The following is a 24,434-nucleotide window of genomic DNA, read 5'->3' on the forward strand; positions in this document are numbered from 1 at the left end:
TCCCTCTCTCCTAAAAGAGAAAAGCAAATACACCAGAGTTTGAAAACAGCTCTTGAATTCTTTAGCTTAGCTCTGTACAAAAGGCCAATAAATCAAAAAAGTCTAAAGTAGACTGGTTTATCACAGTAATATACTGACAACAACAAAAAAAGCTAATAAAAGATTTGGCTTCCAATTAGAGATATCAGTAAGTCTGGCTGTTATTAGTCTCTATAGAAACTACTTGCAAAATCCTTTTAGCAGGTCATATTCATTTTGCTGCTGAACAAGACTGAATAATAATGCAATATAAAACACCTTCTTTCACATCCCTTCCTGATTTTCTCTCCTTTTGTTTAATCACAGAAAAGGGGATTAGCTGCTTTTGGCTCCTAGGGACCCATATTCAAAGCAATGCCTGAAATTAAAAGACCAAATGGCAGTGAGTGAAGTAATTAAGTAAGTTGCCTCTCTGTTGGCAGAGACCTACACAAGATCATGGCTCCTTGCCAAGTGCCAAAAAGCACTTTGCCATTGATAAAATATCTGACAAATGTATCCACTAAATTAGGTAAATTACTTCAGCCTGGGTTTTATGTTTTTTCAAACTAAAGAAAAGGACATTCAAAGCTATAAATCAAAACCTTACTCCCAGAATCATCCATAACAGAGTAATATCATTTTAGTCCTTTTTAGCTAATGTGCTCAGTTCTAAGCAAATAATTGTAATGGATATTAAAAAAATAGAACTCAGCTGATAAAGCTAATTAACCCACTAAAAACCCATTTAAGTAACATCAAGGCTGTGGAAACAATCAACAAAAGCAAGATGATTTAATTGATTCTTATTTCCATTCACAGAGGACTAAAAATTAAAGTTAAAACTGATGTCTTTTCCTTAACTATTTTTTATGATGTGTGGGTATTGTAGCAGAGAGATATAGCGTACAATATGATGCATGCAATACATAGCCAGCACTGGGTAAGGACATAGTGTCTGATTCTGCACTTGCTTACATCAGTGCAAACCCAACAGTAACTCCACTGAAGGCAATGCAGTTACACGTGTAATATCAGTGTAAGTGGGATTAGAGTGACAAATCTCTCTTTTGAATTGTCATCTGGCTATTTATTGTTACAGCTAAATGTCACAGTTATGATGGAGGGCATTCTGTGTTGACTTTCTTTTGTTTATATAATAAATTTTAAGCGAACAACCATCCCACAAAATTTTTTATGCAAGTTTGCAAAAGACTAAAATCACTCTTATCTTGTACTGTTGAAATAAAGTTTAAATAAATATATATAGTGAGGTATTTATTGAACCAATAGACACTTATGCCTTCAGGTGCACATAGGGTTGCCAACTTTCTAATCTCACAAAACCGAACAACCCTGCCCCGCCCCTTCCCTGACATTCCGCCCCTTCTCTGAGGCCCTGCCCCCACTCACTCCATCCCCCCTCCCTCTGTCGTTCGCTCTCCCTCACCTTCATTCACTTTCACTGGGTCGGGCAGGGGCTTGGCGTGCGGGAGAGGGTATGGGCTGGGCAAGGGGATGGGGTGTGTGTGGGGAGGGCTCTGGCTGGGGATGCGGGCTGTAGGATGGGGCTGGAGATTAGGGGTGCAGGAAGGGGCTCCAGACTGGGGCCAAAGGGTTCAGAGTGAAGGAAGGTGCTCAGGGCTGGGACAGGGGGTTGGAGTGCGGGAGGGGATGTGGGCTCCAGGGAGGGACCAGGGATGAGTGGTTTGGGGTGCAGGAGGGGCTCAGGGCTTGGGCAGGGGGCTAGGGTGCAGAGTGCGGGCTCCAGGCTGGGGCGGGGAGGGTGCAGAGTGAGAGCTCCAGGAGGGAGTTTGGGTGCGGGAGGGAGCTCAGTTCTGGGACAGGAGGTTGGGGTGTGGGAAGGGGCTCCAGCTGGAGGTGTGGGTTCTGGGGTGAGGCCAGGGATGAGGGGTTTGGGGTGAAGGAGGGGGATCAGGGCTGGGGCAGGGGGTGGGGTGCAGACTCGGAAGGAGTTAGAGTATGGGAGGGAGCTCCAGCCAGGGGCAGAGGGTTGGGGTGCCGGAGGGAGGGAGTTCAGGTGCTTACCTCAGGCGGCTCCCAGTCAGCAGTGCAGCGGGGCTAAAGCAGGCTCCATGCCTGCCCTAGCTCCGCGTGGCTTCCAGAAACTGCCAGCATGTCCTGCTCCTCCTAGGTGGATGGGCCGCCACAGCACCCATTGGCTGTGGTTCCTGACCAATAAAAGCTGTGGAGCCAGCGCTGGGGGGCAGGGACAGCACACGGAGCTTCCCTGATTGCCCCTCCACCTAGGGACTGCAAGGACATGCTGGCTGCTTCCAGGAACTGCGTGGAGCCAGAGCAGGCAGGGAGCCTGCCTTAGCCCTGCTGCGCCGCTGACCGGGAGCTGCCTGAGGTAAGCGCCTGCACCCTGAACCTGGTCAAAAACTGGATGCCTGGCAACCCTAGGTGCACAGTCAGAATACAACACGGACCACTGGCAGTCCATGGACTACACAGTTTAAGAACCACTGGATGAACCTAGGACCTGATCTTGAAAAAATTCTTGAGTAACTTTACACAGGTGACTATGCCCACTGATTTCACAATACTAAATGGCTTCCATATAAAAATATAAAATAAATGAAATCAAGGCCATTTTGGGTTACACAAGTACCATCCATGGGCCTATATTGACCTTTTTTTTTGTTTTCAAGCAAGCATCACATTTACTTTCAATTTCACCCACTTTTCACTTCAGTGGGAGTTCTGCCTGGAAAGGGAGCTCAGGATTAGGCCCTAAAATATTACATTATTCATTATAATAATAATAATTATTATTATTTTAAAACAATTGCATGTTTTTTAAAAAGCCATACTCAGTTTTTTGCATAAACTTAAAAAAAGGTAGAACTAGAATGAATAGTTTCTTTGTTTCACTTTAGTAGCCTGAAGCATATGCTTATGTTTCAGTCATAACTGCTAAAAATTGAGGAATTAATGTAAATGCTGACACAACCTTAATTATAACAGCACTACCAGTTGATGCTATAATTTTTTGTTATAAAGAATGTTGGAGAGCCAGTTTAGTTTAATTAGGTCTGCTAGCAGTGCAGTCATAAAAGCATAAAGATTTCCCATTTATCACATCTGACAGCCAATCAAAGATTCTTCCGTATTCTTAAATGAAATGTGACCTATTGAATAGCTCAAAGTAAAACATTTTTTTCCACTTTCAAAAGCACCTATTTTTAGATATAGTTACAATAGGGTGACGAGATGTCCCGATTTTATAGGGACAGTGCTAATTTTGGTTCTTTTTCTTATATAGGCTCCTATTACCCCCCACCCCGTCCCAATTTTTCACATTTGCTGTCTGGTCACCCTAAGTTATAATGTGCAGAGTAGTCTCTCGCTTCTTCTCTAGATGGTGAAACTCATGTATGGTGTGGAGGGCATTGCTGCAATTTGTGGCAGGATAGAGAAATGGCCATGGCAGCTGCATTTCTGTGGATCCAGTGGCCCCAACACCCTGCATAACTGACACAAGGGTCTGTAGTTCATGGGTCTCACTTACTTCCCTTGGGTTGGGGGGTTTGTTAATTTCACCTCAAAGATTTCTCTGCAATTGACTCACATAGTGCCCTTATGCTGCTGGAGTGGATCTCAACCTAGAGAACTTGGAGTTGCACTTTTTCCCTTTCTTGCCCCCAAATCCATCTAGATGCCTTTTCAGAACCACTAGCAAAACTTGTGTAGAAATAGTGAAGTGGTGAACATACTAGAACACACTAGATTAACAGAATAGACAGCTATTGTCATCGGGACTACTTACAAGGTTCTGAGTTTGGGCATGTGGTTGAAACTTGCCACTGAAAGTCGAGTGATGTTGTTATTGTTGAGAGTGCTGCAAAATACAAAAAGATTCAACTAAGCATGCTGAAGTTATCAGGATTCCAGATATTGTCCAAAAATTTCTGAAAAAAATCAGATGGTATTACTTGAGATACAAATTTGCTATGATTTTGCAGAAGATACAGCTGGTGTAGAATGCAGGGGCCTGCTTTTTAAAAGCGGGATTTCAGAAAAAGAGCGTTTACACCTGTGCTGTGTGAGCCGCCTTGGCTGCCAATGGATTCCAGATGAAGTGTTGGCATTTGACCTTTATATCCCAAGTGATTCAAACCCCAGCTATCTGAAAGGCTGTCTCCCTGTCAGTCATTGCAAATTAAAGGTGGGAATGCCACCCTAGTATAAAGCAGGAGATAGCTGGTGGCAGGATATTCTCAGAGAGGGATCCCTGGTTCTGGAATTCACTTCACTCTCTGGTTCCTCAGGGCCCAGATTTGATCACTTTGAACACATGCTGCAAGATCCACCTGGCCCAGGTTTTCCTGGGAAGGATGACACGGAGGCTTACTGATGCTATGTGGGAGATGGGGTTGGTAGTTGCCATGGAGAGTTGCATGATGATTTTAGGTGACTTGTTCTCTATAAGGTATGGACCTCTTGGGAGCCTTAATATTTTACCAGAATAGTTCTATGTATGTTGTGCAATGTGCTTACAACTTGGCACAGGCACAGTGAATAAATCTAAGTAAATAAATACTTGGTTAGCAAAGAGTTGTCTTAGCATACATTAATTGCAAAGATAATGAGTAATAATGTATGAAAACTTTATGAAATATCTTGCATTTAACTATTATCTTTAGTTTGATATAAAAAGAAGACAAGCTTGACTCCAGAACAAGAAAGAGAGCAATATGATTTAAAGAGTTAATATTCCCCCATACTTTTGTCTTACAACTTGTTCATTTGAACAGCATGGAATACATTTTCAGAATGTTATTTTGCGCTTTAGCTAATCAACTCTAATGAACTGAGAATTCCATTGGCTAAATCTTTGCGCTCCTTTTTGAAAAAGCAAATGTTTCAGTTGTATTTTTTTAAAACATGAAGCATAATTTGTATAATTTGTGCTGGTTTTTCAAGACTTTTTAATTAAAAGCACTAAGTACTTCTGAAACACACAAGTGTAAACTGCCAGCACCATGAATGGAATCAGGTTGAGCACCTCCAATTAGCTTTAATGGTAGCTATGTGAGTTAATTTTTGGTGCAATGTGTTGCAAATTTATCTCTGTGTGCTTACTGATTTCTGTTCCTAAATGTTCTCTTTACCCCCACACAAGGTAACTCCTCTGTGTGCCCTGAGGGGTACAGAAACCAAAGAGGAGTAGAATCAGGAAGAAAGGGAAAAAAAAAAGATGACAAGGACATGTGCCCTACTTGAAAAAAGTGACATTTTGCATAGGGCTAGTGCAAAGGTGAGACTGCCAGAAAAGGGTCTAAAATGGTGATATGGTCACTGTCTTTATGAGACTCTCTGTCACAATGTACAAATGAAAAATATACAGTTCCTATGACTCTCCCTGCATGACTTATTAATGGGTGACTTCAAAGGTACATCTTTTTAAAAAAGGAAATGCAAACCAGTGAACATTTATGTAGTTCTTATACTACTTAAATAGAACAGATTTTTTAATGATCAATATCGTATTTCTGGTGTTTGGTTATTTAACTGATTCTTTCTTTCTTTGACTGTTCTTGTATTCCCCTTATGTTGCACCAATTTAATTCTATGGATTTATTTGCTGGAGTACAGCAAAACAGTAGCTAGTAGTAACTTAATGGATTAAACCATAAACAATTCCATCTAATAACCCAAATCTCTGGCTTTAATTAAAGGGACACTTCCAATTTAAAACAAAAAATCATAGTTCTATCTGAAATATTTTCACCTACTGTTACACATTACCCCCAAAATTCTGATGGCTGAGAAAGAGATTAAAGAAAATATAATGTTTCTATTTTTGCAGTTTGTTTACTTTTTGAACTTAACAGCATTGTGTGAATTGCCAGGATCACCCCTGCATAGTCAGTTTCCCACATTTGCTTCAGTCACACAGCTGCAGTGGAGAGAAAAACATTTTAAAAAATAGGAAATTTGACTGAAAGTCTTAGAAATTTTCTTGAGGATTCACTGCCAGTAGTAGTACCTGAAACTACTTTTAACTCTTCTTTTGAATTGTCTGGATTTCATGTTGACTGCATCCCTTTAATTATAATAACCTCTGAACCTCCACAATGTTACCAAAGTATTTCAATGATGGAAAGTTTGGTTTCTTTTGTTCAGAACTGTACAAGACCTGTCACTTTATCAAAAATTTTAAAACACAATTCAACCAGGGTACAGGACATACTAAAAGCTCTATTATACACTTGTATTTTGATAGAAGATACGCATTCCATGCACAATATTCATACAGACAGAATAAATCCAATCAAATGCAAAACCAATATATTTAGCTTTGCTAATTATTCAATGTACATTAGGCTATTGACTGACCTGGATATCTTTTTTTTTTTTACTTTTATTTATTTATTAGACAATATTCCTGCTGTGAAGGTGCAATTACAGTTCCATTCAACATATTTGTCTTAATCTTGTTTGTAATTTAAGATCTTCTATAATATTGTTTATCAGATCAAATGGTTTAATTCAAAAGTCTGATTTATTTACATATTTAACTAATGGTAATAACATATGTATATTCAGGCACAAAGTACTGCAAGATTACTTGCCTTTGTGGTGCAATACTACTAATTTGTACGGTTTTGATTCTGTGCCCAATGAAGTCTATGGGAATTTTTACCAGATTTGATCAGTAAAAATAATGGCAGTAAAGCAGCACAAATAATATTTGATTTAATTAAAATACACATTCAAAATTCATTTCCTTTGGACATTTATAAAATGCACTGTTAAAGGAGGCTATATATTTAAAGTAAGGTAAGATGATAACCGCCCTAACCAGCACTGTGAAAATATAAGTTACCCTGTGATACAGGTGAGTTCCTTGGAAAGTGAGGATAAAAATCACACAGTACATCAGGTATTGCTGACAAACCATTTATACACTTTACAATTCGCATATGTTAATATCAAATAAGCAGTGTATTTTAATACATTTTTAAAAAGACAAAGCAACATTTGGGTTATCTGGTTACTCAACTCTAATGACGTAAAACCAAGAAATGTGATTAAAATATTCAAAATTAAAAACAAATAGTCGCAACTATCCACTCATAATAATCATAGATTAGCTCAATAGCTGCTGAATAACTGCTACCTTTTCCCTAATTTACTCACATTTTATCCTTTGGATTCTAGTCATAAAAAGATAATGTGTGTTCTCAGAACAGCTTCTTGAGTTTACATAATTTCTAACAAAAATTAAGTTAAGACTTAAAGCTTTCTCCTCCCACCAATTTAATTTAGCTTTGGGTTTCCAAGTTGTCTGAAGCAAGGGTGATTTAAAACGACATCCAGAGAAGCACTATTATTGATAGAGAACAAAGTATCCTGCTTTCTTTAAATGTGCAAAAGTAACCAAGGAATGTGACACTTTGAATGACAGAAGAAATATTTAAAGAATGTACCCTGCGCCTGAAATTCATTGGGAATTAGACTTTTTACTCATCATAGTTACTATTTTCAGGTCAAGGGTCATTGTAGATTATTTTGTTACCTTTATCCTCATTTGACAGCAATTTCAACATGAGAAAAAAGTAAGCAAGGCAATGTGCAACCCAATCCTTCAATCAATGCCATAAATATGTTGTGTATAAAAAAAATCAGTTGTAAAGCATTTAATAATGGATGGACAGGCTACATATCAGATATCACAGTTCTGTTTACTGAAAAAGTAGCTTCATGAAAACAGTTAGCATCACAAATGTATTCAAGGTATTTATCATTTTGATATAGATAGGTAAACAGGCAGATAGATAGAGGTTATCTACATCAGATTACATAGCAAAAGCAATATTAAAGTGTGTAGCACTTCAACAATGAAAAATATTTTACAAAAATAAATGGATGCATTAGTACTTTTTTTCAGGCAGTGTCTCTTTCTTACAATACATGTCATCTGATTATTTTGTGAAATGCTTTTCTGGGTGAGCAAAATAAAATGCCTTTATATATATATTTACCATTTTACAACACATCACAGTGGATTATTTTAAGACATCTTCTCACTAGACCATTTTGTCATCAGGCTGCAGCTAGCAGATAAGCTTTTACATTAGTACTCCCTAGATACTGAGCTCCCGTTAAAAGTAAGAGATACAAGCAGTACTTACAGCACTTCCAGGTCGCGTAGAGCCCTAAATGCCCCATCTTCAATACAGCTGATCTGGTTGTAATCCAGTTGCCTGTTAAACAGATTATGAGGGTATAGGTAAAAGAGATGAACGCTGTGTAAGAAAGCCTCCTAAAGGGTCTGTGTAGCTAGGCCACAGTAACTGAAACGCTCTCACAAATACACTCATCTGCTTAAGAATGTCACACGCCATTCTGGCCTTGATGCTGCCACTGAAATCTCTTTTTGTTCTGAACTGTCTGCGCAAAACAGCAGCTCTGGGAAAGCTCCAGTAAATAATAACTGCACCTTATATTAAATGCCAAAGGAATGCAATTTCATTACATCAAGAAAAGCTATCCATTAAAAGCTCTCAGCGTCATCTCACTGAAACAATTTCATTAAGGTAAAGGACTGTAAATCACTTAATGTCACATGCATCCCCTCAGTGACCTAACAGAATCCATTTATCAGAGAAGACCAGCTGCATGTTAATTTCACTATCCTTGGCAAGAAAGAGCAAGAGACCACTTTTAGGGTTTTTTAAAGGCAGTTTCCTTCTAGAATTGTTCTAAATGAAAAAACAACATTGTCCTAGGCATACACATTTGCTTAGTTACACTCTTTAATTCTGCTCCAAATATATCTAACATTTGTTCTGCAATAACCTTTAGTGTATGATTTTTGCATAGTTTGTGTTCTTTGTAATTACATGCAGATAGGATGTAATAAAGAAGCACTTGAATTCTGGAAATAAAACTCCGCAATGCCATCCCATACATTATTAATCTTTAAGTATTAAGTTATGAAAAATTTACAATAATTTCTCTGAAGGATGTTATTACTTTTTCAACTCAAAACATTAATACAGTACATACTACATGACTCCTCTAAAAAAGAAAGATACACATTTTGCTGAAATTAACAACCACTCAGATACAAAATACAGTTTCTACACAGCTGAACAATACTAAGAATATGAGCATAATACAAACGAACTTTGCCCCTTGTGTTTCTCATTACATACTACCTATCAGAGCTAATAAGGCTTTTACTAAAGCACTTTCAGAGATTTTTCTGAATCTATGGTAACCTTTTACTTGGGTAAGAAATCATTACATCTTTGTTCATTGTAATATAGCAACTTTTACATTGCCTCTGAAGTTTCGTATGTATTTTTTGTTTTAGTTTCTAGTAAACAAAACACTATACTATTGTAGCTATACTGGAATAGTGTTTCTGTTTACTAGAAACTAAAACAAAAATATAGTTTCCTGAACACATTGTTTAATCATTTTGGCACAATATTTGTACTGCAGTGTGTTTTTCTTTAAAGCTAAGTTCCTAAAGAACTATTTTGATTTTAACTAATTAATTTCATTTAACAATTATGTTAATAGCCTTTTTATTTGACAGAGGCAAAATATATCTACAGTACTATTGTCTAACCTCTGGAACAATTTATCAAAGCCATTTAAATTAGTACAATGGCATGAAATGTTACCCTTGACACAACACAAAAGAGAAATTGTTTCCAGACAAATTGGCAAATTCTTTTAATGCCATCAAATTTGCCTAATGCAGTCTGCAGGTTAATCTGTAAAAGGGTGAGCTGTATGTTTGCCCATATCTTATTATCCTTAGCTGTCAATGTATAAATCAGTGCTGACACAGCTTCTTCTAAATCATCCATATTATACACAAAGGGAAAGCTTTAGCAGTAGGGAAAGCACTCGAGCAAATCTTGTCCTACAAGAACTGAAAGGCAGATTGCTTCCACTAAACTGGCAGCAGTTGAGGTGCACCTGAAAACTTTTGGACCTTTTCATTTAGTGACGCATTCACAGCACTGCTATTGTTAAGGGCAAGTTGCCATTTCCAACCTAAACCATTTTTTTCCATGGGTTTCCAACACAGTTGCTTTTGTTCACATGGGGCTGAAACATGGCATGAAACTAGTCAGATGAAATACATTTTTCTTCACAAGAAATAATGCTTAATTTTTTTAAAAAAGTATCTAAAAAGTAGTGTTTCCTGTTTCTTTCTATCTGTTGTGACTAAATGTGGGTCAAACACATTAAGCAGTAAGCATGGAAAACAGCTTTTTAAACCATTAAGTTATTTAACTTTGAAAAGTACCATCTAGTTTCTCCTATTTGTATTAAGTTGCAGACATCCACCATACATAATCATATAATTAAATGGTTTCACTAACGGTAAATTCTGATAGACAAAACTCATAAAACTAAACTGTAGAACTTTATATAATGTCACAGAGTGTATATTGTTACACTGGGACTGGTAGTGTTGAGGAATTATGAAGTTTATGGATAAGGTTGATTTCTGATTTCAGAGTAGTAACCTGGGCCAGAGTTAAGGCTATTTGAAGACCTCTCAGACCACTTTTATACATCCCAGCTGTTATTTGTTTTTAATTTGTTCACTTTCTAAAAAGTACTTTTTAAAATCTACAGTATTGTTGTAAAACTTCCTACCTCTGTTAAGTTAGTGAAGCATATCCGCAATCTTAACTCCATTTTAAAGTGCTTTGAGAATTTCTTTAGCTCTTTTCAAATGATTACAAATTCCTCCAGAACAGGAGTCTGTATGGAGGCTGCTAGCTGAGTAGGAATGGACTTGCTACCCCACAGACCATACACATCCTTGTACAGCTTCTTCCATCCCACTGAAACTTTCACCCAGGTGGCTCCATTTCCCATCTCCTTGACCAGTGGTTCTCAACCTGTGGCCCGTTGGCTGCTTGCAGCCCAGTCAGCACAGAGGTGCAGCCCATGTTACATCCTCAGGGCCAAACAGGTAGTATTGGATGTGGCCCACAATGGTAAATAGATTGAGAAACACTGCCCTTGACAGTCACTATTTCCCCCCCCATGTGCCTCTTTTTCTGCCCCTTCCCTACACAATGGCTATTTACATTGGGCAATGTGTGTGGTTTTTTTTTGTAAAGTTCCCAGGATTCCTAATGTCAGTTCTCATTCTTAAAAACCTTTCAGTTGCTTGGGAGAATTAACTAATTTTTGCACCCATATTTGCGGTGTTACCTGGATACTTTCTGTATTTAATACATAGCATTTTAAAAAATGTTACAGCAATGTTAACTACCGGTAATTGCAAAGGCAACGTTGTGAAATTTTTAAGGGCTATGCACATTTTTTTTTTAAATGTAGCTTTACCCTGTAGTCTTATCAATACATCACGTGCAAAACATGCGGTTGATAAAACATTATTAGTTATCATAATCATACACATTGACTGTGGATGTCTATTTTCCCCCACTCCTCTTTTACTTTTACATATCTGCTGTATTTAATGGTTAGAGCTAAAAAACAAAAATTAAAAGACCCTCAAAAATCTAATGTTCAATGTCAGAATATCTACGTATATTTAAGAATTGATATCTATCTTCATACAAAAGAAATTTACACCCTATGCCACCCACACAATAGCATACCAGAAGTCCATAGTTCATGGAGGTTGAGATAACTTCACTTTAAATTGTCAATTTTTCTACTTCTCTCTTCTTCTGTTCGTCAGGGCTTGAAAATATTCTGTTTTGTAATGTAAGAATGGAGACCATGCACCATTAAAGTTGTTCAATTTGTACTGAAATGAATGAATCCAGGCTTCATTTCTTAATGCACAGCTTAATAAGTCACTGTAAAAAGTCAGAAACTGATGTCCATCTCTTTACCGTGCTTCCGTGACAGGAGCAACATTCTTATAAACCTTTGCATGTTCACATTTACCATTCCTCAGATCATTCCCTGTGTGTGTGTGGAGGGAGGGGGACAATATTTGTCACTGCAGTATTATTTTTGGAAACAGTTACTATTTTCTACTAATTTGTCTGCATTTTGAGATAGAATTAAATTATGTTTACTCGGTTGCCTTTTCTGTTGCAGTTTCCCCAATTCCGTTTATAAGGCAGTAATTTCATGGCACATAATCTGGAAAGAATGTAACAGAATCTATAAGATTTTTGTACTGAGTTTCCATCAATTTACAGACAATAGGACTATATCTATCTGATTCCACTCTTCTTCTGTATGAAAGAAAAAATGTTTTCCTCCCATTTATCTGCATGGTTTATTTTGTTCAAACTATGTAAGCTTTTATTTTAAAAAATCTATCTAATTCATTTTCACTAAAAATTGAGGAATAAAACTTACTAAAATAAGATGTGTGTCAAGTTATTGATCTTTTTATTTCTGTTAACACTAAACAGCTGGCATGATGGATACATCCTTTAAGTATGGCATTTGGGAATAAAAACTGCTTTTTAATAACTAAATAAAGTCCTCTACATAATACCCTTCAACAGCGGCAGCTCCAGGCACCAGCACTCCAAGCAAGTGCCTGGGGCGGCAAGCTGTGGGGGACGCCCTGCTGGGGGGAGGGATAGCTCAGTGGTTTGAACATTGGCCTGCTAAACCCAGGGTTGTGAGTTCAATCCTTGAGGAGGCCACTTAGGGATCTGGGGCAAAAATTGGTCCTGCTAGTGAAGGCAGGAGGCTGGACTCGCTGACCTTGCAAGGTCCCTTCCAGTTCTAGGAGATTGGTATATCTCCAATTATTACCTAGGGCGGCAGTCAGGCAGCCTTCGGCGGCTTGCCCGTGGGAGGTCCGCCGGTCCCACAGTTTCAGTGGCGGGTACGCCAAAGTCATGGGACTGGCAGACCTCCCGCAGGCGTGCCACCGAAGGCAGCCTGCCTACTGTGCTTGGGGTGGGAAAAAAAAGCTAGAGCCGCCTCTGCCCTCCAATCCAACAAAAGTCACTAATGTTGTCTGGGAGCAGAAGAACAAAATAAAACAAATTCAGAGTTTTGAAGTCCAAACATTTTGGAAGTATGATAAGTAAAAAATGTAAGAATATGTATGAGATATGTAAAAAACTTTTGTTTTTGAATGGTCAAATCTCAAATTTACTGTGCCCCATTTTTTCCCAAATTTTCTATAAAAATTCTAACCTGCACTAAACATTCAAATGGATATTAAAGGTAAACATGTTGTCAAAATCAGGCTTATAATGGGCAACTAGATCCACCTTCAACTATGTGAAGACTATCATCTCCATCATCTAGAAATACCTCAACAGAATTGTATTATATAGCTCTTAACACAATGGAGGCCACAAGAGATGCTATTCACATATGGTATGTCTTTAATTTATCAAAAATGAAAGGTAGGCAGTTGGGGAAGTGATTTACCTATCAGGAAACATGATAAAATATTATTTATTATTTGTATTACCATTGTGCCTAGGAACCCTAGTCATGGACTGTGATCCCATTGTGGTAGGTGCTGTACAAAGAGAACAAAAAGACATCCTGGCCCTGCAAGAGTTTACAATCTAAATAGACAAAACAGACACATGATGAGTGGGGAGTGGTAGACTGAGCAGTTTCCAGATTTCTAGAGAAGAAAAGGGTGCCACAGTGTATGATTGGTGATGCACTTTACTTTTAGAGCAAAGGAGGTCCTTACTGTGCTTTACCTCCACTTATTACCATTTGATAAAGCTCCACTTGGTTGGATCAACAGTTATTTCAACATTCTTCTAGGAGCTGAAAACTGCTTTGAATGTCCCCATCATCCTTTTGCTGTGGTAGTGTAGATACTGACAGCCTCGTCTGGCCATAGGGCAGTGAAGCAGCAGGCCAAAATAACTTTAGGTAGTTCTATTCTGCAACTGATTACACAACCCAGTCATGCAGCAGGTAAATTATGTCATCAGTGTGACTTCACATCAAGTGGATGACAAAACAGTCTCATGGCAAGTGTGTAATTTTTTGGGAAATGCACAATTAGTTATTTTGGCATGTGACATCATTCAATAGATATTCCCCAGGAATACTTCTGTTGGGGGGCTTGTGTTTAAAGATCAATTAAAATACTTCTGTCTGTGGAACAACTCCCCTTAAATGATAAACTAGTTATCAACAAATATCCTGGCAAGGACACAACTGCTTTGGTTCATGACATGATTAAGTTAGGCCCTGTCTACACTGGCAAGTTTCTGCACAGTAAAGCAGCTTTCTGCGTTGTAACTCCCGAGGTGTCAACACTGCCAAGCCACTTAGTGCACCATTCACCCCCCAGACACCGCCAACACACTCCTATCAACCTACAGGCTCCAGTCTGTACCCGCTGCATTCCACTCCTGCCCTGTCACAATCCAGCCCTGCGGACTCCCAGTACCCACTGCACTGTACTCCAAAGGAGAAGGTTGGATATGCTCCCTGGACATACACAAATCTTTAACGGTCCCGGGACCCCACCTCCTCCTGGGACCTCCCTTCCCCTATCCCCCTCAGTGCTGATGTGTTGGGGTTTTTTTGTCTGTCTGTCTCCTCCACTTGTTGTTTTTTAATACAAGAATTGTTTTGGTTTTAAAACAATCTTTATTCCATTAACTGAAAGCAAACAGAGCCCTACAAAGCAACAGGCAATTTTCTTACACCTTCATAGTGCATCGTCTCCACCTATCACAATCACCTCTTAGCATTACAAGCACTGCACTCCTGAGCACAGCACCAAAAATTAGTGGCTTTCAGCTTCAAATTGCTGCCTCAAAGCATCCCTGATCCTTATGGCCCCATGCTGCACCCTTCTAATAGACCTGGTCTCTGGCTGTTCAAATTCAGCCTCCAGGTGCTGAGACTCAGTGGTCCAGCGCTGAGTGAAGCTTTCACCCATCCTGTCACAAGCCCATGGTGTGAGCTCATCGCACAGTCCCATGAATGCGGCTTTCCTCATCCGAAAATTCTGCAGCCGCTGCTCGTCATCCCAGACATGCATGACGATGTGATCCCACCACTCAGTGCTTGTTTCCCAAGCCCAAAAGCGACGTTCCACTGTGGTCAGCACCTCTGTGAATGCCACAAGCAATCTTGTGTCATAGCTACTACGAGTAGCAAGATCAATGTCACACTCCTCTTGCCTTTGTAGTTGAAGGAATAACTCCACTGCTACTCATGATGTGTTGGTCAGAGAGAGCAGCATATTGGTCAACAGTGCGGGATCCATTCCTGCAGACCAAAGAGGCAGAGCGTGCAGTACACAAACTGTTGAAAGTTGGTGCCAAATGAGGACAGAAGCACAGGGGTTGCTGGGATGTGAAGCAACACATCACAGGGCATTGGAACAGGACCCAGGATGCCCCGGGACCCCCTCCACTTTCCCACAACTCTTAGCAGCAGAAGAGGAAGAGATGCTGTGTGGGATAGCTGCCCAGAGTGCACCGCTTTGAATACCGCTGCCAAGTGCTGCAAGTGTGAACACGCTATTGCGCAGGCAGCTGACAGTGTGAACACACAACAGCGGTTTTCCTTCACTGCTCTCTGAGTGGTTCTGTAACTGCCAGTGCTGTAACTCTGCCAGTGTAGACATGCCCTTAGTATCCCCGATTGCCATGAATTTTCAAAGATAATGGCCAATGGCTCTGCAATCACATCTGCCAACTCCTTTAGCACCGTCAGATGCAGTGCATCTGGCCCCATGGACTTGTACTTGTCCAGCTTTTCTAAATAGTTCTGAACCACTTCTTTCTCCACAGAGGGCTGGTTACCTCCTCCCCATACTGTGCTGCCCAGTGCAGTAGTCTGGGAGCTGACCTGGTTCATGAAGACAGAGGCAAAAAAAAGCATTGAGTACATTAGCTTTTTCCACATCCTCTGTCACTAGGTTGCCTCCCCCATTCAGTAAGGGGCCCACACTTTCCTTGACCACCTTCTTCTTGCTAACATACCATACATCCAAGTATCCACCCTATAATTTACTTTAAATGAACAATTTTGGTCTTTCCTTCTCATCCTCTAAAAGAGTAGTCTGAACCAGGGGTATGTGTACACCTGGGGGTATGCAGAGGTCTACCAGGGGGTACCTCAACTCATCTAGATATTTGTCTAGTTTTACAACAGGCTACACAAAAAGCACTAGCGAAGTCAGTACAAACTAAAATTTCATACAGACAGTGATTTGTTTATGCTGCTCTATATACTATACACTGAAATGGAATTACAATATTTTACATTCCAATTGATTTATTTCATAATTATATGGTAAAAATGAGGAAGTCAGCAACTTTTCATTAACAGCGAGCTGTGACACTTCTGTATTTTTGTGTCTGATTTTGTAAGCAAGTTGTTTTTAAGTGAGGTGAAACTTGGGGGTACGCAAGACAAATCAGCCTCCTGCAAGGGGTACAGTACTCTGGAAAGGTTGAGAGCCACTGCTCTAAGAAAACCCCAGATGAAGAGCTAATATCTGAAACTTGCTGAAGTGTGTGCTTAGAAGCTAAAACAATATGATGCAGACGAATCATCTTAACCAAAAGCATTCACCCTTTAAGAAATGCAGGTGTTTAACCTGCTAAGTATTTACTCATCCTCTCAATATGCTCATTTAGAATGAATGAGTTTCAGTTCCTTCTTCATTTGCACAGGTACCGGTAGTAACTAATCAGTAAGCAGATTTTTTGATCACCTGTTAGTTGTCTCCTCCTTCTAAAATTCAATTGTCTTCACCTAAGGCATCCAAAGACTATTGTTCCTGAATATTTTAAATCAAGCTATGGCATATGTAAACTATGATGATGTTATTAAGAAAAATGTGGCATATGTGCCTAGATCAATACATATATAATACACTGAGATTATTCCACATGGGGGTGATACTCCTGTAGCAGAAACACTGGCACACAGACTTTGTATTTCAGCACCCTTCACATGCCATTTCAGACCACATGGGGTCAATAAAGCCAACACTTAATTATAAAATACTAGACTATATGGGGGGAAAGCTGGAGGGGGCTATATTATATGCAGCAGGAATGAAAAAGTTCAGAACTTCCTTATTTCTTGAGACAACCAACCAGTAGGATGTGCCAGCTAAAGGGTATCACTAGAAACACAGGTGTCCAAGTCTGTAATACTCCATGGACAGGCAGAACAACCTTTGCCAACTTTGTTTTACTACCTTTATCCACTGTTTTTAATGGACTTGGACCCACTTTCATATATCACTAGACTCCACTACTGAAAGTCACCTTGTCCTGAAGAATAAACTAGGTAAGGAGGGTTTCAGAAAAAGAGCACAAAAGAAAGCTACTAAGAAAAAGGCAGGAAATAGCAGCAAGGGCTGAAAAAGGAAGTTCAGAGAGAGCTGGAAATGAGAATGTGTGTCCTTAGATGGAGTAATACTGCAGACATGAGGGTGAATTAAGGTGGCTGCCTTTACGAATTGCACTAACAGGGAGTCGGGTCTCAGAAGATTGAGAGAGATGGCTTTGCAGTTACTCCTGGGGGAATTCTGTGTCACTGCACATGTGCAGAATTCATGTCCCCTACAGATTTGTTTTCCTGCAGAAAAATGACTTCTGACGGGGAAGCAAAGGGAAGCCATGAGAGCGGTCATATGCCCCTCCCTAGCAGCACAGTCAGGTTGGTTCAATCATGGAGTATAAAACAGGCGTAAAAGTTTTAAGGTTCCTTTACATTGCCAGAGTGGTATAAAGGACAATATGGCTTTATAAATGCTTATGGTGCTTTAGTGATTAGAACTGGTCTAAATTTTTTGACTGAAAACATTTCTTATCAAAATGTGCTCCTTTCTGGAGATGGTCAGTAGCCAATATAAACTGAGTTTAATTCCCCAGGCACCCTCACTTGCTCTTCAGTTGCCTATGATGCAACACTGAGCACATAGCTGCATATATTTGTTGACTAATCACTCGAAATAAAGGATCATTACTAGCTATATTACTATTAGGCAAGGGTGTTTGGGGATTTTCTCCAATACTCCCCACTCCCATTCTCCATCCATTGTATTGTACTTTAATTAATAACCAAAATAACTGAAATCAGTGGGACTATATTGAGTTATTTTGACAATTAACATATGCAGAATTTTGCAGGATTTTAAAATATTGTGTGCAGAATTGTTAATTTTTTGACACAGAATTCCCCCAGGAATATGCAGTGAAGGCGCTGACCTGGGACTCAGAAGGTCTAAGTTCAATTCTCACCTCTGCCACAGAATGCCTGTGACATTTTGGGTACACAGGCACTTAACCATTTTGTACCTCAGTTCCCCCCTTTGTAAAATGGGGATAATACTTTTCTACTTCATCAGCTTAGTGAGGAAAATTCCATTAATATATGTGAGGTGCTCAGATACTACAGTGACGATTGCCATATAAGAATCTAGACAACCTCGGATCTTATCTCAATCACAAGGGCACAAGATGAATTAACAGTGTTAAGAACTTTTGTAATCCCTCCTGAAAAAATAAGTATGTTAAAGAGGGAAGATTCAGAGGTCAAAATACACTGATCGTTCTCAAAACAGAAACCAAACTTTCTCTGTTTCCAACAGTTGGATCCAGATATGGTGGCTTGACAGCATGGATCACCTAAACTGAAGCATAACATCAATGATTAGTTAAGAGCAACAATATTGACAAGGGTGTTCTTCACATGGGTGAAGGCAGTGCTCCTGAAGAGGAAAATTCAGGCTTGAAGGGAAAAGCAGCACATCGTCCCCTGCCATTTGAATTGCTGGCATACCATGTACTGGGAGGCCAGTCTGGGAAAACCAGTATAGACTATGCCCAGTCACTTTTGCCTTTCAGATAACTTGGCCCATCAACAATACTGAAGAAAAGGCCCAAGCAATCAGTGACTGATTTCTGATGCAAACAGAGCTGTCTTTGGCTTGCGTCATTCTGAACAAATCAGAATGTAACAACACTCCCTGGACTGAATCTTCAGTCTATTGAAATCATCAGTTGTTTAGGAGGGTTATGCCAGATAAGGGAGATATACTTATGTGAATATTTTTTGGGGCCTTTAATGGTTCATACCATGTCCTCCAACATAGGACCTTTAATGGTTCTTTTCTTATGGGCTGACTCTGGGTCTACCTTGTTTGTTTACTATGGAAGCAGTGGGTGCCATTAAAAAGTCAGCATTTACCAAGAGTTACCATCCAGTGTTGTCCAAGATAACCACCATTTCCCCCTCTACTTAGGACAGGAGATGACAATCATAATTGTGGTAAATGTTAGTAAATGTTGACATTTTAATAGCCTCTATAGCACTGCTGAATTGTCCCTGAGAACTTCATATGTTTCAGAGTCCAACAAAACATGTTCTGAGCCTCCTATACTGCTCTTTTTTCTAAGATGTTTATGTGAACACATCTCTCTGACCTGGTCAGATTTAATGTATGAGTTGGTGATGTACGTGAACTAGCTATCCCAAGAGATTGACATCTGTCAGACTACACTAGCAATTCTGGCTCTCAAGTCCTCTGAAAATGGGGATATCTTTTGCATAATATTAAAGAAAGATTGAGATTGTCCTGGTAAGGATGATTTTGTCCAAGTTCTATGGAAACTGAACTCTTTCTTTGTAGAAGCAGCAAGAGGGCTCTGGAGTGTACTCTGCATAGGAGCTAACTCTGAGGCAAGAAACCAGAAAGACTCAAGAAACAGCGGTGGCTCCAGGCACCAGCGCTCCAAGCGTGTGCCTGGGGCGGCAAGCCGCAGGGGGTGCCCTGCCAGTCCCTGCAAGGGCGGCAGTCAGGCAGCCTTCAGCAGCGTGCCTGCGGGAGGTCCACCAGTCCCGCGGATTGGCGGCAATTCAGTGGCGGGTATGCCGAAGTTGCAGGACTGGCGGACCTGCCGAAGGCAGCCTGTCTGCCGTGCTTGAGGCAGCAAAAAATCTAGAGCTGCCCCTGCCAAGAAAGGTAGCATGCTTCTTTGTGGAAGTAATCCCATCTAGCTGAGCTGACCAAACTTTTGTTTTATTTTGCTCACTCTTGTGGCAGATTGGAATGCCATTATTTTACTGCACTGAAATGCATTGCCAGACTGTTCTGTCTCTTGACTCCTGATGAACATCAACTGTAGGTTTAAGAATAAATTCTGGACATGATGGAGTTTGAATTAGCAAATTGTCCCAATATTAGATTACTACTTTTACTTTATTCCTTATCTCTGCTACTATCACCACTATAATTTTGATGAAGATTCTTAAGGTCATGGCCAGACCAAAGGTCAGAGTATACTACATTGGAAATGCTGAGATTAGAACAAACCTTAAGTATTGGTGGTGATAATACTCAATAAGGCGATGTAAGTACTTTGGTGGTTGAATATTAGATAATCACCTGAATTGATGAATAGAAAATAGATTTTAACCACTCTATTTTGTAATGGCTTTTGTTTGCAAATTAGTTCAATCTTTCTAAACCCACAGTTGATCAATTGTTTCCTGACTTCTCTTGGATAATCAAACAGAATATAGTGTTTGCTATCTATCTGATCTTGACAGATATTGCTTCTATGGATAGGAGATTGTGGTTTTAAACTCTGCCTCTCTTTTTCAAGTCTCCAGAGAGGTTTGGAGGGCATCCATTTTATGGATACAAGATTTAATTTAATAAATGTTAGCACTCGTCTGTCATCACAAGTTACACACAGACCACCCAACCCAATGATATACATTCCACTACAAGATGGCAAAGAGATACTGGCATTGACTAGTCAAGATTATGTATAGGTATTTCTGTGGAAAACGTTTTGATATTTCCTTTTGTTCTACTAGTGACAAAGATCTGAGAAAGTATTCTTCTTTGGACCACAAGAAAAGGAGGCAATCTATGGTATCCATTCTGAAATTCAACATTTTGGTGCCACAAAGAGGATTTGGACTTTTTGGTATTGTAAGGACCTTGCTGATAGCTTTGAATGGATTATCCCCAAAAGAGGAAAGGCTTTAAACATCACTATTGGTGTGTATAGAATGATTATAAAGGATTTGAATTCCAGAACGTTAGGCAAAGTGCTCTGCAGGCCACCCACACTAGAAAATATGTTAAATCCTAGAGGTAATTCTGTGCTATGTCATGCAGGAAACTGGAGTCTAAATTACAATGGACTGGGATATTTCTGGCATTCTTAGATCTCACCCCCACATTAGAAAGTTCCCATTGATGCTCTCAGACTCATTACTATTCAAAGTTCTTTTTAGAGCCATATCAATTTTCTTATGCAAAGGATCATTCAGAGAAATACTGCTCTCTAGTGGTAGCAAAAATTTTCTTAGATTTGAAATACCGGTAATAATGGCTTCAGTTTGAGAGCCCCAAAAGGCCAAAAATTAAAACTCAAAACCAAAACCAACATACCTTGAGCAACATTTCTATAAGGGGGTGGGGCTTGCCTCAGATTTAATCTCAGATTTTACTGTAGAGTGAATCTTCAACATGAATATTTTTAAATATAAAAACACAAGTCAAGAATCATAATCAATAAACCCAATTCTCTGCTTTAAACTTTCTAGTAACTTTACAAGACTCGATGATAGAGCTCACGTTCAGCTGAATGAAAGAAGCTTGAGGAGTACGGAAATCAGTTTACAAAATTCATTTGCCTCCCTTACCTATAAATGCTAGTATTCTCACTAGACAATGCTCTCCTACACACCTAAGCATACTGAAGAACATAGGAGATGATAGGCCATTATAGAGGCTACAGGAGCTTGATGCTCTTAAAGAAAAAGGGACTACAGAAACTGCCAAAGTGAGATAAGGAGGATGGTGCACAAAAAAGATTGTGCAGACCCTGGAGTGGGATGACTATTAGGGTCAGGGAGGCAGAGCTATTTGAATCGCTGTAAATAGACTCAAAGAACATTCCTGTACCCTTTTCTGAAGCTGAAACTCTAGACATGAAATTAGGCAAGAAGAGTTTAATCCAACAGGCCCACTTAATTTGCTGGCCTGATACCAGATGCAGAAAGCTTTAGATTAGCATAGAAACTTGTTTCCCTTCCAGGTCTCAGGCTGTCTCATTACAAGCTATGCAGTGTTCCACCATTATGTGCTTTGCTTTTTAGCCTCCCCTCCACCCACATTTAATTTGAACAACATTTCTTCTCAGAAACTGCTTGTTACGGGCAGAAGAACAAATGAAGAAAATTGTATCCAGAAGGGAATCCACGAGAGGGCTTTGAAAAGTCCTGTTTTACTATTGCTGTCTGTAATAGAAGGAAAGGCAATTTATTCACTTACAACGGGCGAATGGTAAGTGCAGAAGTCATCAATTTGTTGTCTTAGAGCTGACAAAATTCCACATTTAGGAGCCATGGAAAATTGCACATGAGTTATGGGGCTAACAAGTCTCAAGAAAGATGTCACCAATCCTGTATAGAGGACTTGCTTTACCATGAAAGAAAAACTGTGTGAGAGAAGTAATCACATAAAAAGTAGGTATGTATTCTAGTGGATTGGTTAATAAAATTATCTCAAATCTCTCTCTTTTACAAGATTAAACAAAAGGCAGACCTCTAGACCCTAAGCAGAATGAATTTTTAACAAGAAATAGTTATAGTCAGAAAAGATAGCTCATAGTTTGATTTTCCAGTAAAACACTGAAAGAGGCCTGAAGACCAGATATTAAACCCAGGTTACCATAAGCAAAGAAATATACTGTTTTGACATCTTTAATTCCTTTTTAACCATTTGGATTTGGTGAAAGGAAATTCTAGGATGTACTAAACGTATTAAATACTTTTGCTAAACCAACAATAAAGCTCTTGACTTTCAGGAAGAGACTGTCAACAGTTGCTACAAAAAGTGTTTAAAGAGAAAAACATCTGATAAAACAAAGACAATGTGCAAGTAAAGTATAACCATCAACATATAAAAAAGTCAATAGGAAACTACTTACAGATTTTTAATATCTACAGCCCCACGGAAAGCCTTCCTTGGAATTGCTTGAATTTGATTTTCACTGAGATCACTACAAAAAAAAAAGATGAAAGGGAACTTAAAAGTTGTTGTACATATTTTATCCATATGAAAGAACTTTTGTAAAGGAATACCATGTAAGAAAAGGATTTCACAATGAATCTCAATCACTATAATTCAGTCTACTCTCTTTATGAAATATATTATAGCAACTGACTTGTAATTAACTACAAAGAAGAAATCACATTTCTCATATTACTTGAGCTGCATAACAATAAAAAGTTCCCTTAGAAAAGAATATATATTCCATGTAATATGTGACAAAATAATACATTTTTTAACAGATGTGGTCAAACTGATTTTGCTTAATTTTTAATGCACTTAAACACTGAGTTCAAAAGTTTGATTCAAAATTATTATGTTACATTCTATTGAAAGAAGATTGAAAATGAGAAGAGCAGGGAGAGAGAGGGAAACAACCTGATGAACCTATGAGTTGCCACACTGGATCAGACCTGCACTCCAGATAGTGGCCAGTACTAGATGCTTCAGAAGAAGGGATAGACAGTAGGAAGATGCCCTCACATCTTATCCTGATCTGTAATAATTGGAGATTGGTTTAAACCCTGAAGAATGAGGTTTAATATCCCTTCAAAATTTGTTAGCATTTACTGTATAGATTATCTATTTAAATAGCCAACCCCTTTTGGATCTTGCAAAACTCTGCCTCAACAACTCCTGCTGAAATGAGTTCTAGAAAACCAGAGTAAAAATGAAGCAGAGAGAGAGAGAAAGAGAGACTGGATAAACAGCAGAGAGGGGGAAGAAAAATTCTAGTGGCGCTTTTGGAAGCTGTTCTTTCCTTAACATAAATTGTTAAGGAAGCTCAGGCTTCCCATCGGTAGAAAACAGAGTTGAAGAACTCAAACTAGTTTTGTGAACCCCAAAAACAGCATGAGGAATTCACAAAACCTCACACTCTGTAAGGTTTGTCCATCTCCAGATTTTAAACTAGTACAAGGTTTGTATTCATATAACTTGCTTTGAAAAACAATCCTATATGTATATGTAGCAAGTCGTTGTCCAATTCATTATCAATTTAAGGAAAGGAAGACAAAAAGCTATATTTTTTGCTACATCTGCTGTCCTTGGTGCATCTATTATCAAAGCATATCTAAAAGTAGGCCCTGCTAACTATTACTAAGAGTTTGTGAAAAAGAGATAGAACCTGTAAGCTGTGGTTTAATTTTCAAGGCACTTATGTAATTTTGAAAATGGAATATGACTGCATTGGTCTGATGATAAATTCAATGGCAATGAATGAAATAGTAATCTGCAGCAGTAGTTACAGTAACGATGTAACAGCCTTATCTAAGAAATTATATTACAATCATCTTTCTAAAGTGATAGGATATAATCTATCTGCATGTAATTGCAAGAAGCCATGGCCACATACACATATAGACACCGCTTGTTG

General features: G+C 39.1%; 1 protein-coding gene across 7 annotated transcripts in view; it reads right to left on the bottom strand.

Annotated features, from left to right (window-relative positions):
• Window positions 1–24,434, bottom strand: part of SLIT2 (slit guidance ligand 2) — a 421,334-nt gene that overhangs the window by 139,015 nt on the left and 257,885 nt on the right. For all 7 annotated transcript variants that reach the window (XM_045019040.1, XM_045019039.1, XM_045019036.1 and 4 more), the window contains 3 exons: window positions 22,938–23,009; window positions 8,184–8,255; window positions 3,812–3,883 (listed from right to left, as the gene is read on the bottom strand). In XM_045019040.1, the coding sequence (XP_044874975.1) occupies window positions 3,812–3,883; window positions 8,184–8,255; window positions 22,938–23,009 (216 nt within the window). The remainder of the gene's footprint in view (window positions 1–3,811; window positions 3,884–8,183; window positions 8,256–22,937; window positions 23,010–24,434) is intronic.

Source organism: Mauremys mutica, chromosome 5 (assembly GCF_020497125.1).
Source record: "Mauremys mutica isolate MM-2020 ecotype Southern chromosome 5, ASM2049712v1, whole genome shotgun sequence".
In the NCBI taxonomy this organism is placed as follows: Eukaryota; Metazoa; Chordata; order Testudines; family Geoemydidae; genus Mauremys; species Mauremys mutica.